This window comes from Ranitomeya variabilis, chromosome 3 (genome assembly GCF_051348905.1).
Source record: "Ranitomeya variabilis isolate aRanVar5 chromosome 3, aRanVar5.hap1, whole genome shotgun sequence".
Taxonomy (NCBI): domain Eukaryota; kingdom Metazoa; phylum Chordata; class Amphibia; order Anura; family Dendrobatidae; genus Ranitomeya; species Ranitomeya variabilis.
In genome coordinates, this window is record NC_135234.1 from 658,129,994 (window position 1) to 658,145,851 (window position 15,858).

Below are 15,858 nucleotides of genomic sequence, written 5' to 3' on the forward strand. Positions count from 1 at the left end.
CATCATTAGGCTGAAAAAGAAAAAAAAAGATGAAATCCATCAGAGAGACAGCAGAAATGTTAGGAATGGGCAAATCAACAGTTTGATACTTTCTGCAAAAAAAAAAAAAAAGCGTACTGGTGAACGTGGGAACTCAAAAAGGCCTGGAAATCCATGGGAGACAACAGTGGTGGTTGATCGCAGAAGCCTTTTCATGGTGAAGAAAACCCCCTTCAGGACATCAACCCAAGTGAAGAACACTGAAGGAAGTAGGTGTTTCAGTATCAAAGTCTACCATATTGAGAAGACTTTATGAGACTTTATGAGAGCAAATACAGAGGATTCACCACAAGGTGCAAACCATTAATCAGCCATAAAAATAAAAAGACTAGATTGGACTTTGCAAAAAAAACATCTAAAGAAGACAGCTAGTTCTGGAAAGCATTTTTTGGACAGATTAAACTAAGATCAACCTGTACCAGAATGATGAAAAGAAGAAAGTATGGAGAAGGCTTGAAATGGCTCATGATCCAAACCACACCACATCCTCTGGTGGAGGCAGTGTGACAGTGTGATGACATGGGCATGACTGGCTTCCACTGGGTCACTAATGTTTATTGATGATGTGACTGAAGACAGAAGCGGCCAGATGAATTGTGAAGTGTACAGGGAAATACGCTTTGCTCAGATTCAACCAAATGAAGCAAGGTTGATCGGAAGGCGATTCACAGTACAATGACCCACAACATACTGCGAGAGCAATCCATGAGTTTTTTAAGGCAAAGAAGTTGAATATTCTGCAATGGCTGAGTCATTCACCAGATCTCAAACCCATCGAGCAGCATTTCACATGCTTAAAGGGAATCTGTCACCTCATTTTGGCCCTATAAACTGCAGCCACCGCCATCAGGGGCTTATCTACAGCATTCTGTAATGCTGTAGATAAGCCCCCCCTCCCATGTAACCTGAAAGATAAGAAAAACAATTATACTCACCCAGGGGCGGTCCTGGTTTGGTTCCGATGGGCGTCGCATCTTCATATGATGTCGTCCTCTTCCTTGCTTCTGTTGCGGCTCCTGCGCAGGCGTACTGATTTGCCCTGTTGAGGGCAGCGTAAAGTACTGCAGTGCGCAGGTGCCGGTCCTCTCTGACCTTTCCCAGCGCCTGCGCACTGCAGTATTTTGCTCTGCCCTCAACAGGGTAGTGAATTACGCCTGTGCAGAAGCCGTGACAGAAGCAAGGAAGAGGATGTCATCGCATGAAGATGGGATGCGCCGGACCGCCCCTGGGTAAGTATAATCTAACTTGTTTTTCTTATCTTTCAGGTTACATTGGGGGCTTATCTACAACATTACAAAATGCTGTAGAGAAGCCCCTAATGGCGGTGGCCGCAGTTTATAGAGCCAAAATCAGGTGGCAGATTCACTTTAAGACAGAAAGACCCACAAACAAGCAACAATTGAAGTCAGCTGCAGTAAAGGCCTGGCAAAGCATCACAAAAAGAAGAAACTCAGCATTTGGTGACTTCCATGGCTTCTAAACATCAAGCAGTTGTTGCCTTGCAAAGGATTCTGCAAAGTATTAAAATGAACATTTTATTTATGGTAAAGTTCATTTGACCAATTACTTTTGAGCTTCTGAGGAAGCTTTGTGCAATTCCTAAATGTTTGACAGGATATTTCTCTTCAAACCCTTTAATTAATCTTAAAGTCTACACTTCAATTGCATCGCAGTTGTTTCATTTTAAATAAAAAAAATTAATAGCATGCAGAGCCCAAATCACAAAGATTCGGTCACTGTCCAAATATTTCTGGACCCAACTGTAAGTGCGCACATGCATAGCCTGGAGATCCTCATCTTCCTTCTATTATGGTCATCGCTGTCTACCTTGGATTCTAGAACAGGGTTTGCAACCTTAGATCTCCATAGCATCTGAGCGATTAGCTAGAAATGTCTTTGGTCAGGATACCGTTTTAATCTGCAGTTTATGGTGTGTCTGTGTGTATACATTTACATACACTGACCATAAATAGGGTAACAATATTTTGAACTTTTGGCTTTCATGCTCCATCTCACCATCGACTACAGTTCCGAACATAAATTTGACTTGCAACTATTTAGCATATGGTTAGTTATACAGATTCTTTTCATGTCACTGCATTGTTACTGTTTTGCTCCTAAAAATCTAAATGTAATTTTTTATTATTTTGTTAGTATTTTGTAAATCGACCTTTGGCTTCCACCACTGCGAGAATCCTTATGGGCATGCTGTCGTCCAGATTCGGGCATGTCTCGACCGAAATCTGATTCCAAGTTGGTGCATACTGGTTGACTCACTTCGGGAATGTATATAGCTTCTTCTTCAACTCTACCCAAAAGTGTTTGATTGGGTTGAGGTCTCGGTACTGTGGGTGCAAATCCAGCACCTCTGTTTCAAGGTCGTTGAACTATTTCTTCGCCAATTTCGATGTATGCTTCGGGTCATTGTCCTGCTGTAATACTGTATCGTCCTTTTCATACCCATAATACTCGAGTGTACTGAGTAACTGGTCTTGTAGGATACTTACATATAGCTCAGCATTGAGACCACCATCAATCCTGGTCAAGTATCCAAAGCCTTTGGCCTTTAGCTGTGAAACAACCGCATATCATCAGGCTTCCTGAACTGTATCTGACAGTTCCCTCAATTTCTCAAACCATTAGCCATTTTTTCCCTTGTTTCTTCTAGACCCATTTGTACTGAGTTTACTCTACTGACTTTTGTCTCATCACTCCAAGTCACCCGTTTCCAATCTTCTACTGTCCACTTTTTTCTCTTTTTTTGCAAATTCGAGCCAATGATTCTTATGATGATATTGAAGTCAAGGCTTCTTTACTTTTTTTCAGGCACCATTCCAGACTTGTGTAACGTGTGAGATATGGACGTTTGTCGCACCAGAACGGATAGACCTAGTGATGAGCCAACTTGTTGCCTCCAATATTTTGCCTGGATGTCCACATCTTGACTTTTGAATGGATGGACTGACTTCATTTTGTGTTTTTCCAACTGTCATGGCACTCACATGATGCAGTTTGGCAATTTTCTTGGCCGAGAAACCTCTATTGATGAGCTGGAAGATGTGGTTTCTCTTTACTTGGGAAATCTTCTTCATGGCTGCTCCTCGATTCTAACCAGTAACCGTGTGCTTGGGAATCCACCTAATAATTCATTGAGATACTAGGGAATGTGAGAACAGGTTGCATTTTGTAGTACTCAGGAAGAAAAATATTTTTCCAAAAGCAGGAGCAAAACCGTAACAATGCAGTGACATGACAAGAATCTGCATAACTAATCATATGCTAAATAGTAGCAAGTCAAATTTATGTATGAGATAGCCAAGATGATTTTCTATAAAATGATGGTAGTCTCACGTTCTAAGAAGTAATGGATGGTGAGATGTGAAGCCTGAAGTCAAAGGTTCAGAACATTGTTATCCTTTTGCTCGTCAGTGTACATATGTGCACATGTACACATGATATACTGTATGTATATATATATATATATATATATATATATATATATATATATACACACTGTATATACACAGTACAGACCAAAAGTTTGGACACACCTCATTTAAAGATTTTTCTGTATTTTCATGACTATGAAAATTGTAAATTCACACTGAAGGCATCAAAACTATGAATTAACACATGTGGAATTATATACTTAACAAAAAAGTGTGAAACAACTGAAAATATGTCTTATATTCTAGGTTCTTCAAAGTAGCCACCTTTTGCTTTGATGACTGCTTTGCACACTCTTGGCATTCTCTTGATGAGCTTCAAGAGGTAGTCACCGGTAATGGTCTTCCAACAATCTTGAAGGAGTTCCCAGAGATGCTTAGCACTTGTTGGCCCTTTTGCCTTCACTCTGCGGTCCAGCTCACCCCAAACCATCTCAATTAGGTTAATGTCTGGTGACTGTGGAGGCCAGGTCATCTGGCGTAGCACCCCATCACTCTCCTTCTTGGTCAAATAGCCCTTACACAGCCTGGAGGTGTGTTTGGGGTCATTGTCCTGTTGAAAAATAAATGATGGTCCAACTACACGCAAGCCGGATGGAATAGCATGCCGCTGCAAGATGCTGTGGTAGCCATGCTGGTTCAGTATGCCTTCAATTTTGAATAAATTCCCAACAGTGTCACCAGCAAAGCAGCCCCACACCATCACACTTCCTCCTCCATGCTTCACGGTGGGAACCAGGCATGTAGAGCCCATCCATTCACCTTTTCTGCGTCGCACAAAGACACCGCGGTTGGAACCAAAGATCTCAAATTTGGACTCATCAGACCAAAGAACAGATTTCCACTGGTCTAATGTCAATTCCTTGTGTTCTTTAGCCCAAACAAGTCTCTTCTGCTTGTTGCCTGTCCTTAGCAGTGGTTTCCTAGCAGCTATTTTACCATGAAGGCCTGCTGCACAAAGTCTCCTCTTAAGAGTTGTTGTAGAGATGTGTCTGCTGCTAGAACTCTGTGTGGCATTGACCTGGTCTCTAATCTGAGCTGCTGTTAACCTGCGATTTCTGAGGCTGGTGACTCGGATAAACTTATCCTCAGAAGCAGAGGTGACTCTTGGTCTTCCTTTCCTGGGGCGGTCCTCATGTGAGCCAGTTTCTTTGTAGCGCTTGATGGTTTTTGCCACTGCACTTGGGGACACTTTCAAAGTTTTTCCAATTTTTCGGACTGACTGACCTTCTTTTCTTAAAGTAATGATGGCCACTACTTTTTCTTTACTTAGCTGCTTTTTCTTGCCATAATACAAATTCTAACAGTCTATTCAGTAGGACTATCAGCTGTGTATCCACCAGACTTCTGCTCAACACACAACTGATGGTCCCAACCCCATTTATAAGGCAATAAATCCCACTTATTAAACCTGTCAGGGCACACCTGTGAAGTGAAAACCATTCCTGGTGTCTACCTCTTGAAGCTCATCAAGAGAATGCCAAGAGTGTGCAAAGCAGTCATCAAAGCAAAAGGTGGCTACTTTGAAGAACCTAGAATATAAGACATAATTTCAGTTGTTTCTCACTTTTTTTGTTAATGGTCATTTTCTTATAGTCATGAAAATACAGAAAAATCTTTAAATGAGAAGGTGTGACCAAACTTTTGACATATATATATATATATATATATATATATATATATATATATATATATATATATATATATATATATATATATATACATACAGTTAGGTCCATATATATTTGGACAGAGACAACATTTTTCCAATTTTGGTTATAAACATTACCACAATGAATTTTAAACAAAACAATTCAGATGCAGTTGAAGTTCAGACTTTCAGCTTTCATTTGAGGGTATCCACATTAAAATTGGATGAAGAGTTTAGGAGTTTCAACTCCTTAACATGTGCCACCCTGTTTTTAAAGGGACCAAAAGTAATTGGACAGATTCAATAATTTTAAATAAAATGTTCATTTCTAGTACTTGGTTGAAAACCCTCTGTTGGCAATGACTGCCTGAAGTCTTGAACTCATGGACATCACCAGACGCGGTGTTTCCTCCTTTTTGATGCTCTGCCAGGCCTTCACTGCGGTGGTTTTCAGTTGCTGTTTGTTTGTGGGCCTTTCTGTCTGAAGTTTAGTCTTTAACAAGTGAAATGCATGCTCAATTGGGTTGAGATCAGGTGACTGACTTGGCCATTCAAGAATATTCCACTTCTTTGATTTAATAAACTCCTGGGTTGCTTTGGCTTTAATAATAATAATAATAATCTTTATTTTTTATATAGCGCTAACATATTACGCAGCGCTTTACAGTTTGCACACATTGTCATCGCTGTCCCCGATGGGGCTCACAATCTAAATTACCTATCAGTATGTCTTTGAAATGTGGGAGGAAACCGGAGTGCCCGGAGGAAACCCACGCAAACACGGAGAGAACATACAAACTCTTTGCAGATGTTGTCCAAGGTGGGATTAGAACCCAGGACTCCAGCGCTGCAAGGCTGCTGTGCTAACCACTGCGCCACCGTGCTGCCTTTATGTTTTGGGTCATTGTCCATCTGTAGTATGAAACGACGACCAATCAGTTTGGCTGCATTTGGCTGGATCTGAGCACACAGTATGGCTCTGAATACCTCAGAATTCATTCGGCTGTTTCTGTCCTGTGTCACATCATCAATAAACATTAGTGACCCAATACCACTGGCAGCCATGCATGCCCAAGCCATCACACTGCCTCCGCCGTGTTTTACAGATGATGTGGTATGCTTTGGGTCATGAGCTGTACCACGCCTTTGCCATGCTTTTCTCTTTCCATCATTCTGGTAGAGGTTGATCTTGGTTTCATCTGTCCAAAGAATGTTCTTCCAGAACTGTGCTGGCTTTTTTAGATTTTTTTTTAGCAAAGTCCAGTCTAGCCTTTTTATTCTTGACACTTATGAGTGGCTTGCACCGTGCAGTGAACCCTCTGTATTTACTTTCATGCAGTCTTCTCTTTATGGTAGATTTGGATATTGATATGCCGACCTCCTGGAGGGTGTTGTTCACTTGGTTGGCTGTTGTGAATGGATTTCTCCTCACCATGGAGATTATTCTGCGATCATCCACCACTGTTGTCTTCCGTGGGCGCCCAGGTCTTTTTGCATTGATGAGTTCACCAGTGCTTTCTTTCTTTCTCAGGATGTACCAAACTGTAGATTTTGCCACTCCTAATATTGTAGCAATTTCTCGGATGGGTTTTTTCTGTTTTCGCAGCTTAAGGATGGCTTGATTCACCTGCAAGGAGAGCTCCTTTGACCGCATGTTTACTTCACAGCAAAACCTTCCAAATGCAAGCACCACACCTCAAATCAACTCCAGGCCTTTTATCTGCTTAATTGAGAATGACATAACGAAGGGATTGCCCACACCTGCCCATGAAATAGCCTTGGAGTCAATTGTCCAATTACTTTTGGTCCCTTTAAAAACAGGGTGGCACATGTTAAGGAGTTGAAACTCCTAAACCCTTCATCCGATTTTAATGTGGATACCCTCAAATGAAAGCTGAAAGTCTGAACTTCAACTGCATCTGAATTGTTTTGTTTAAAATTCATTGTGGTAATGTCTGTAACCAAAATTAGAAAAATGTTGTCTCTGTCCAAATATATATGGACCTAACTGTATATATATATATATATATATATATATATATATATATATATATATATATATATATATATATAAAATGTGTGGTTTATGTCCTAACTTAAATCTGGCAAGCTGTAGGCGTTTAAGAGACTACCCACCAATATATACATATCAGCGAGGAGTCTCCTAAAAGCCTACAGCTTGCCAGATTTGGGTGAAAACATCAACCACACATCAATTTAGAAAAGATTGTTACATCATCCTACTGAATCTAACCTGATCACTGGTCCAAAAGAGTTTAGAAACTTCTGCTGTCAAACTTTCATGTTGTTCAGAGGATGGGAGTGCCTGGTGTCTGTGTTTATTTTCTCTCATAAGTAACTTGGTTGTAAAATAAGGGACTTTTCATTTAGACCCTATTTGCTTGAAGACAATTATTAATACAGCGATATGTTTGAAGCCTCACCCAAATCCGTTTCCATTCAAAGTATATTATAAAAAAAGAAGGTGGTGAATTTACAACCTTTCTATAAAATTAAGTATGGTCTCAATGGATCCAATATATTTAAAAAGTGCTCGCTAAAAGGGCAAGGATGTCAGCAACAGACTAAGTCTCCATAGGGACATTTCATCATGCACACCTTAGGGAATGAAGAGAACCTGAAGGTAGTGGAGATGCATGATGCAAGTGTAATATTCCAAGTATAATCAATCTGGGAAGCACATTAATTTAACCAGTTTAGAGGTACAAATTCTGCAAATAACATTGAGTAGCCTGCACTTGATATTAACCCAGAAACATACTGGTAAACTACTCCATCCTCCGTATATTGTCTACTAGTAGAACACCGTTGCTAACTTGTGAGTGGGCGAACAGTGCAGTAGTGTAAACCATACACACTCAGTGAGATTTCCTAGTCTTTTCAATATTGATAAAACACCACAACTGCCTAATCTGTGAAAGGAATCTAGTCAACTAAACTTCTAGAAGGAAGAGGAGCATTCTAAGTGCAGACAAGATACATGTCCCAAAGGCAGTGTTCAGAAGAACAGGTAGGTCTTGACTGGATTGGAATGCTGAGGTTACCCTCATTCACCCCCTTTGTCTAGTTTTGCTTATAGTTACTGTACATTTTGAGGAGTACTATGAGGATATTTAATGTTACCCTTTGTAAACTTTGAGACTAATTTAAAGTTTTGTCAAATTTACTGCATATTACATTTTCCTATATGAATCCACTGAAAAGGAGTACAAGGAGATGAAGTGTTCTATCTAGAGAACGTGTCTTATGGTCAGATGAGGCTGTAAACTTTGAAATGGCTGCAATCTGTACATGTGCCATGTGAACATATCAGGTCCTTGATGCAGAACATTAATTTATTAATGAAATCTGGCATCACTAGGTTGGCATCACAGAAAACACCAGTGACCCACCTTCATCTTCCTTGTGTGAAGTTTCTCCTCCTTTAGGTGCGCACGCAGGATTTCCCGATGTGTCACCTCTTGTTCCTGGGCAAACTCACACAGTGTGTACTTTCGTACAGAATTGTGATGCTGGGCCATTCCCAAGGAGCTACCGCCCTGGCTTGGCACACTGGTGAATCCTTGGCGACGTGAGAAGTAATAGACAGTGACCTGGTCAAAACGGACATTCTTTTGTCTCAGAAGTTTCTGTCGCTTCAGGATGGATGTTGCTAAAATAAAATAAATACCGGTAGTTTAAAATTACTTAAATATCTTTTATAACATATAAAAATCACTGTAACGTTTCCTATCACTTCTAGATAAAATAAATTTAAGATCCAGACAGAACGCTCTTGGTTTTCATCTATGGATGAATGATGTGCACGGTTGACTATGAGAAAAGCATTCACATGAATGGAGAGGATAAAAAAAAGTAGGTACGGTAAGTTAAAGGACTATTTGACGACATTTATGGGAATAGTTTTGCACACAAAATGAAGGACTAACAGTGCTACTGACAGGTTACATTGCTGGACTGGTGTATGTGCCAGACAATATACCATTCTAGAAATTTTGATTATCCTCAAACTTTTCTTCTTATACCGATCCTGTCCTTCATGGACAGTAATTGCTAGTTATCTTCCATTTTTTCTAAAAAAAAAATATTATCATCCTTCCTAAGCCATCTATATGGGCATGTAGGTCACAGAAAATTGACTAAATGAGTACCTTGATATCTTCAATCTGATATTTTATTCTAGAGATAGCAATGTTTTTCTTAATATGTAAATTAGCTGTTAAGATCTATAGATCTATAGATCCTAACTTAAAAATCGCATCTGACGAACAAGCAATTTGCTAATTCATCGGGTGATTTCCAACCTTCTTAGACAAGCTGTTAATCGGGACAATCGGAACGCTAGCTCCAAGATGATCAATCTGTCTAAATAGGCATTATGTCTATGAGAATAAAACAATCCAGTTACACCGCCCAATAGCATTCCCGAAAATAACATACGGATAAGTTCAGTGGTGGTAGGAGCATTAATGCTGTCACAGCTATCGGCACTGTCGCTGTTTGAGATCTCATCATCAGAATCTTTTGATGTAGAAATTGGCGAGCCAGCATCTACTTCTTCAAATTTTCTTTTCAGGCTTCTGCTCGTCACAGCATCCATTTGTTTCAGAGTTTTCCTGACAGAAAGAAATGATAGAAATGTGTAAGAAAGATAAAAAGAAGTGCACTGGAATTCTGGTGGTCTATAGGGCTCCTCAAACATTTTTTTTAAGCCAACTAATTGGTGATGGATTAGGCAGCATTGCTAGGTGCCTTTACAAATTACGGCATTGTCAACATCAAAGCCAGGGCTCTCAGCAGCTTACAGCAAAGCATCCTTATCAAGCTCGTCGGCAAATTGCAATTAATGGCTGGCACACAAAATGTCAGGGAACTGAAGGCACAGTACACATTTCCTGTCATGAATAGAAACCGTCGTCATGAGATTGTGAGAAAGTCATGGGGGGGGGGGGACAAATGAAGCCACCGACAGATCTATCCTCAGTGCCATCAATTAGACAAAATCATGAAATATCAGCAGTCAGCCTAGATCTATAGTCTGTCATCCTACAGTCTAGGGTCACACGACCATATTTTCTCTCATCCAAGATCACGCTCCCGATCACAATCAGACGTGGAAAGATGGAAAAATAAAATGCTCCATTCCGTTAATCTGTGAAAGTCCGTCTGCCCTTTGATGTCATCCAAGTGTGGTCCAATATTTTTCACAGACCCATAGACTTGCCTGGCGGAATGCAATCCGATATATGGATGCAAATCGGGCATGTTGCGATTTCTTCTTCACACAGAAGTCCGAGGAAAAAATTGGACATGTGAATGGCCTCATAGAAAACAATTGGATCTTAGTGTGGTCCAATGTTTTGTTGGATCACAAATGGACTGAAAGTACGGTAGTCTGGACAAAACTTTTGGGCTCCCATACACATTATTTTGCTGTTGTATGAATAATCGCTCGTCCAATGCCTATTTCTCCCAACCTTTCGGGTGGGAGGTCCTGTTTTCTCTGGGAGTGATTTGCTGCCAGCTTATCTAAACCCTGAAAGAAAATTATCGCGTGTTGAGATTCAACACATGGGATCCTTTTCTCACCACACATCTGTCCGAGGAGAAATGAGAAACCCCTATATGCATTAGACTTTTGGCCAATCTACCCAATATTGGTGGGTTCAGCCCATTTTATTGTAATGTGTTTGCAGACCTTTAAAGTGCATTTACACCTGCCGACCACAGGCATCAAACGACGGTCAATTGTCTATACACAGGACAATCAGAGATCATTTAATGGCCTGTTTAGACAGGCAAACCACAACTCTATGCCCACAGAAAAATTGTTAACACAATCACTCGTCTAAGGCTACTTTCACACTAGCGTTGTGCACTGCACGTCGCTATGCATCGTTTTGTAGAAAAAACACATCCTGCAAAAGTGCTTGCAGGATGCGTTTTTTTCTCCATAGACTTGCATTAGCGACACAGTGCGACGCATTGCCACACGTCGCAACCGTCGGTCCGTCGCCACCAAAAAACGTTGCATGTAACTTTTTTGGTGCGTCGAGACCGTCCTTTCCAACCGCGCATGCGCGGCCGGAACTCCGCCCCCGCCTCCCCGCACATCACAATGGGGCAGCGGATGCGTTGAAAAACAGCATCCGTTGCCCCCGTCGTGCGGCGCTTTCACTGCTTGCGTCGGTACGTCGCAACGACGCAATTCGTCGTGCGTCGTACGATGCTAGTGTGGAAGTAGCCTAAATGAGCCTGTATAAGAGATGCAAACAGCTGGATAGATTGCCTAAAGGATGGGTACTATCTGGAAGGCAAGTCATTTATCCATTGATTATTATAATGGAGGTGGTAACTAGAGATGAGCGAATTTGATTGGGTCCCTGCTTATTCGGCAAGCTATAGCGCTTACCAAGGGACCCGGATACATGGAGCGCACGCCGGCTGATCAGCTGTTCGGCTCCGCAGCTGCATTTGTCGCAGCTGTGTCAGTCACAACACACAGGCTCTCCATGCATGTGTTGTGACTGTCACACAGTCGCGGCACATGCAGCTGCGGAGCCGAACAGCCGGCGCGCCCCATGTATCCGGGTTCCGCCTGTAGCTTATTCAGTAAGCGCTATAGCTTGCCGAATAAGCAGGGACAAGATCAAATTGGCTCATCTCTAATAACCACTAAACTAAATTGACAATAAAATAAGTTTTGTGCTTTTTTAAAGACTCTTTTACACAGAGAATAAATATTAGGGAAAGAATGATTGTAAATACAATTAATTATTGTACTTCTTAACAATTTATTGAATTAACATTTTAAAAGAAATGTTCACGCTAGGTTTTCTAGACCAATTACATGTTTAGACATACAAATACTGCACAGTACCACAAATGTGCATGATGGTAATGGTCCTGGGAACCAAATGGTTGGCACATAATCTAAAGGTAGGTTGGCACATAATCTAAAGGTATCCATTAATTAATACTGAATACATACTGGGTAGAGTAAAACTGGTAGAAGTGTAGGTCAATGAAAATGAAAGTGCTCATTCAAAAGTCTCCAAATAAAGCCATTGTTCTTGCTTTCCAATGATGCAGCTTTAGCTGAGTGCAGGCATTAGAGCATTTCCTACAAATAATTTTTTTGCAACATATTTCGGGATAATGTCAGCTTAAAGGGAATCTGTCTGCGGAATTCCATCACCCAAACTATTTACATGCACATTTAGCTCTTTCAAAGACAAGCTCAACAATACCTTTTACATGGCCAGTCTGTTCCTCCATTACTGAGAAATCAGCTATTGATTTAATATGCAAATGAAGCTGAAAAACTGAAGCCTCTGTCACACCAGCTCTAGTCCCCACCATGTGCTGTCACTCCAGCTCCATTCACCACCATGTGCTACCGCCTCCTGCTTGACTGATGGCTCCTTTGCCTGACGTCATACAATACAGAAGCTGTTGGCCAAGGAAGATGAGGCGGTGCAGGACAGGGAATAGACCTGGAGTGACAGAGGCTTCAGATCTACGAATAGTTCTTCAGCCTTATTTGTATATTAATTCAAACACGGATTTCTCAGTAATGGAGGAACGGAAAGGCTGGACTTGTCTTTGAAAGAGCTAGCTTGTGTGTGAAATAATGCTGTCAGATTCCCTTGAATCTTACTTATTAATTAGTTTGAATATAGACTGACAAACCATAGAACGATCTGATCAGCTCAACAATTGAACTTCCCTGGGGCCAAATATGACCCATTCTCCTACCTTTGCTTTAATAACACTGTGGTTTTCCTATGCTAAAATCTATTTCTGTATTTATTAAGTGCCTTGAGTCTCCTCTATTCAGATCCTTTGTAACTTCTTATGTGTAAGTACATCCTGAAGTACGGGAAAATGCTGCAGATTTTTCATCCCAATTTCCTGACAAAAAAAAAATCCACAGGGACATACAATAGAAACAAAGTGGATGAGCTCTGTACAAATGTCATCCACACACACTGCAGGTCAATTTTTTTTTTTTTCGTACAAAATCAATGCAAATTGGATTATTGAATCCAAAGGACGTCAGATGTTATCACAGGAACGAAAAGTGCAACAAATTCTCAATCCGATCTATTAATTCTGATGAGGAGGTTAAACAATTCTAATTGTTGCAATTTTTTCTGCAGAACACCTGTAAACCCACAGGTGTGGACAAGCATAACCCTAAAATACTTTTTTTTTAATTTAATATTTTAATCCGGCTCATTTCTTTGGTTTTGCTGTCGTTTCTTGTACTTTGTACAAACAGAAGCAGGTGTTGGAACATTCGGACCTGGGTCTTGCTCTGCCCTTATCTATATTGAGTTCGGCTGCCACAAGGTGAAATTTTAATACTATAGATAGGACCGTTATGATTGGGTACACCTTGTTGTGACAAGATGGATTTTACGTTTTGATCAAAATAGTGTTAACTAAGTATCCTATGTTATCTACATGTACTATTACCATTTACTTACTATGGGGCATATGCTTATTTTGTATTTTTTTCTCTGGTTTTTACCTTTTTAATCTAAATTATAACAGTACAATCACTTTCTCCCCCCTTTAATGGCGGTGCTTGGTCCCTTGCCAATTCATGTCTTTCAGCCTCCAGTAATGATATGTAACGTTACTGCTACATCCAAATATAGGCTGCAATGATCACGTGTTGCGACACTATTGTTGTGGGAAAAACTGCGTAGCAAGAAGCGCAATGAGGTCTTATGTGACGATAAAGGACAATAAGGTGGCGGGAATGGCTCACCTGGTATACTTGTGTATCACACAACAAATATCAAGCTTAAATTTGTCAGCTGCTGCAGTCCCATGGGTTAAAAAGACATTGAAATGCCAGCAGAGAACCAATAGGTGGGTCGTCTGCGTTGCTGATGGAGATCTGAAAGTAGACTTGAGGTGGGTTCGTTATCAACGCAACGCGTTTCGAAGGCATCAGACGACTTCATCAGGATCTAACCATATACCATATCAATGATATATAGGTTGAAAAAAAAACCTCCGGTCCATCGAGTTGAACCTTCCTCCACCAATTATGATGCACCAGGAGAACTGATCAGTCATGTCTTACAGTATAAAATAAAGAGACCGATATGAGGATATGTGTATATATGCAGAATAATATATGGTCCACATAGTGTATAGCTACCAGCCCTGAATACAGGCCCTGATGGAGCAATCTTTCTGCTCGGTTCATTGCAGATATCTGCCTGTGTTATAGGAAAGCAGCTGCAACACTGGGAATAGAAAAACTCGCCTCCCATCTAGTCATTTGGCTTGGTTGCCAAGGCAACAGTCTTCCGTTTGGAAAGTCAGAATAGAGAGACACCAGGATGGATGTGAGGAGATCGGCCTGCCCTGACAATAGCAGCTCTGCTCGTTTCGTCTGATTCTCGGATATCTCCAACATATGTTACTTAGGCTGGGTTCACACACAAACAGTGCTCTCCGCTGAGAACCGCGTTGGGGTGTGTTAGAATCCCCGACAGGGTCATTCGCGGAGTCACTGGACAATGTCTGACCTCCATCCTGCCAGTACTCGTCTTTTTCTGACAGCCACAAAAACCTGATCTGTCACGTTTGTGCAGGTCTACTCTTAAAAAAAAAGATGGATTGCCGAGATGAAGATAGACAGTGTCCAAAGTGGAAAAAACAAGGTAGGAAATGGAGCTCACAATGCAGTAGGGCAATCAAACACACCGAGACCTTCCATAGGTGGGTGCCAATACTGCTGGTGGAGCACATCCATCAAATTATAAATAAAATAAAAAAAAAAACATTACTGAAAATTCATTTTAAATTTTCAATAAAGGTTTTTTATTTTTATAGTAATTTGATGGATGAGCCAGTTTTCTCCTATACCGAATTTCCAGAGTCCAAAGTGACCACGTCGGCTTCACTGAAATGAATGGCTGTGGGGTTTCCAGGGCATCCTGTTTGGATTCTGACAGAAACCCTGATGTAGTGCTCAGCGGAGAGCGCTGTATTAATGTGAACATAACATTAGATATATTCCAAAATATATATATATGTTTGAACCAAGACTAAACCCTACTACATTACCACCTGTCCTATTGACTGCACTATTCACAGGTCCTTTTGTATGTAAATATGTTGACTCATGCCGGATGCCGACAAAAACATGAATTTTGCCATTTCTCATTTCCTCAGTTAGCAATTTAAAACACTAAATCACTGAGGACTCAATTTAACAACATGCAATGATCTTTTTTCCTGAATTAAATTATTGTAATGGACATTATCCAAGTGGCCAGGTATAGAAAAGTATCAATTTCACTGACCTACCGAAAACTCTACCATCAAGAGCATCTTATACTCCTCAGCTACTATAATGATCTAGTCCTCAAGTCTACCACAGGTCAAAGGGTTTGTGTCTTGGTATTTCTTCAGGAGCACACCGCTCCTCTGCCTCTGGGCTTCCTGTTAGTTGGAGGATGGCGCATTGAAGAGTGCTCTCCTTGCTAATGTAACCGGCCGCTCTGTGACTGCAGGGTGGCCAGTAACCCAGTAAATGTGCAGTACACTATACAATAAAAAAAAAAAAATCTCCATTCTTGAGAAACGAGATTTGGTTGACGTCAAACATACTACTATTTATTTCTCTATCTAACATTTTCTATAACAATGCAAGAGACATTCTAGTTCTGCCAT

The 15,858-nt window shown here is 40.8% G+C and overlaps 1 protein-coding gene across 7 annotated transcripts in view; it reads right to left on the bottom strand.

Annotated features, from left to right (window-relative positions):
* CSRNP2 (cysteine and serine rich nuclear protein 2) overlaps positions 1-15,858 on the bottom strand; it is a 68,078-nt gene that overhangs the window by 3,474 nt on the left and 48,746 nt on the right. For all 7 annotated transcript variants that reach the window (XM_077297810.1, XM_077297808.1, XM_077297811.1 and 4 more), the window contains 2 exons: positions 9,598-9,773; positions 8,550-8,809 (listed from right to left, as the gene is read on the bottom strand). In XM_077297810.1, coding sequence (XP_077153925.1) covers positions 8,550-8,809; positions 9,598-9,757 — 420 coding nt within the window. In that variant the 5' untranslated portion in view covers positions 9,758-9,773. The remainder of the gene's footprint in view (positions 1-8,549; positions 8,810-9,597; positions 9,774-15,858) is intronic.